The sequence below is a fragment of the Chaetura pelagica genome, unplaced genomic scaffold, assembly GCF_000747805.2.
Source record: "Chaetura pelagica isolate M959 unplaced genomic scaffold, ChaPel_1.0 scaffold408, whole genome shotgun sequence".
NCBI lineage: Eukaryota > Metazoa > Chordata > Aves > Apodiformes > Apodidae > Chaetura > Chaetura pelagica.
The window spans coordinates 1,412,198-1,414,006 of NW_009954229.1; the positions used below are offsets into that span (position 1 = coordinate 1,412,198).

Genomic DNA, 1,809 nt, shown 5'->3' on the forward strand with positions numbered 1-1,809 from the left:
GAGGCTCTTGCCCCGTGAGACCGGCTCCATTTTCCCCCGTGTGTTTTCAGAGGTGAGCAGCTGCTTCACTGTGACTGACGGGGTGGATTCAGCATTGGCTGCCTCTGGGTGGGACACCTCCCCTCTGCTGCTCTCCTCCTCGGGCTGGATGTGAGGCAGGGAGGACTTGAACCAGCTCTTCACCTTGGTCTCTGTGCCCACGGCAGGGCCCAGCAGGATGACAGACTGGCCGGAGAGGCGAGCAGCAGAAGCTGAGCTCTCCTTTTCCACCGCACTGACAGTCTCCTCAGCAGACACCGGCACATCACTGGAGGACAGCACGGCAGGTATCTCTGGGGGCTTTGGCGATGAGGCGTCATACGTCACCGACTTCTGCTCCGAGCTGGCCAGCTCACAAAGCGAGGAGTACTCCTCTGCCTCCAGGTCTGACTCCTTCAGCTCCGGCGAGGAGATGATGGGAATCTCACTGAAGTCCCCAGTCGAGCAGCAGTGCCGGGTGTCCTGCAGCCACCTCTCACTGTCCGCCTTTGTGGCCTCATCGTAGGTCAGTGTCTCTTCCTCTTCTTCCTCCATCGCCTGCTGGCTAAAGTCCTGGGCTGGCTCACTCTTGGCCTGCTGCTCACCATCACACAGATCCAAGCCACAGGCATTTTTTTTCTCCTTGCAGGAGCCCACCAGTTTGCTGGGGAACAAGCCCTTGGGGAGGTCGGTGGCTTGCAGCTCCTTCCACCTCAGGCAGGCCTCGCCCAGGCTCTCCTCTGGCCACTCGAAGGGCTCCATGGCGTTCTCAGACCCCCCTGAGTTAGCGGTGGTGTTGGAATAGCAGCTGTATCCGGCAGCTCCGGCGCTCGAGGTTGCCGCCGGGATGCTGGGCTTGGAGTTGAAGGTCAGCGAGGCAGTGTCCTTCAGTGCGTCCTTGTTCTTGGTGGCAGCAAACTCCACCTGCTGACCATCATACACCTCCTCACCAAAGTCCTTCCCCGTGCTGGCCCCTGAAGCCTTGTCCAGCTTGAGGGGTTCAGTGAGTGTGCTGGAGTCACCTTGGCTGGGCCAGGCACCCTTCAGCATGGAGTCCAGGCAGGGACGGTGGTTCTCCATCTGGAAAGGGGACTTGGTGGCTTCCTTGCTCAACATGGGTGAGTTGGCCCAGGCTTTGTCTCCCTTCTCACTGATGGCATCCTGCAGGACAATGATCTCAGAAGCCAGCTCCTCCTGGGACAGGGCACTGAGGAGCAGCCGGGGACAGTCCCGTTCATTGGTCACATACTTGGTGAAGGTGTCCAGGGGCAGGCTAGCGTGGATGCTCTGGAAGGAGTCATCTGATTTGGTAGACATGTCATCTGGGGAGGTCACAGAGCAGGTGGACACTGACTCAGGCTTTGCCTTGGAGTTGCTGTTTACGCGGGCAGGGCTGCGGTTCTGGTTGCAGTACAGGAAACTCCTCTCCAGCTGGTCCTCTGACCCGCTGAGATAATCTGCATCCTGTGTCTCAGCATGGACGGACTGGGGGGTGCTCAGTGGGTCGGATAGGGGGGTCCCTACCTGCTCCGCTGAGTAGGTGCTGCTCTCAGGGCTGCAGTGCTGCCCCTTGAGCTGCTCGGGAGTCCTCGCTGGGGTCTTGATGCCCTTTTTCTGGGGCACAGCTGCTTTGGAGAGCAGCAGCTGCTGGACGGTGTTGGAGATGTTCTCCACCTGGGAGGTGAGCGCCGTCAGGCTCTGCAGGCTTAGGTCCGACAGCAGGTTTTCAGGCAGCTTCTCCTTCTGCAAGTTTTTGCAGTTCCCAGATTGAGCATCAGGGCTCGTCCCGTC

The 1,809-nt window shown here is 59.8% G+C and overlaps 1 protein-coding gene across 1 annotated transcript in view; it reads right to left on the bottom strand.

Moving 5' to 3' along the window:
- RAI1 (retinoic acid induced 1) overlaps positions 1-1,806 on the bottom strand; it is a gene marked incomplete at its 5' end in the record, with an annotated part of 11,030 nt that extends 9,224 nt beyond the window's left edge. The window contains one exon of the mRNA XM_010003592.1: positions 3-1,806. Coding sequence (XP_010001894.1) covers positions 3-1,806 — 1,804 coding nt within the window. The remainder of the gene's footprint in view (positions 1-2) is intronic.
- Positions 1,807-1,809: the final 3 nt, after the last annotated feature.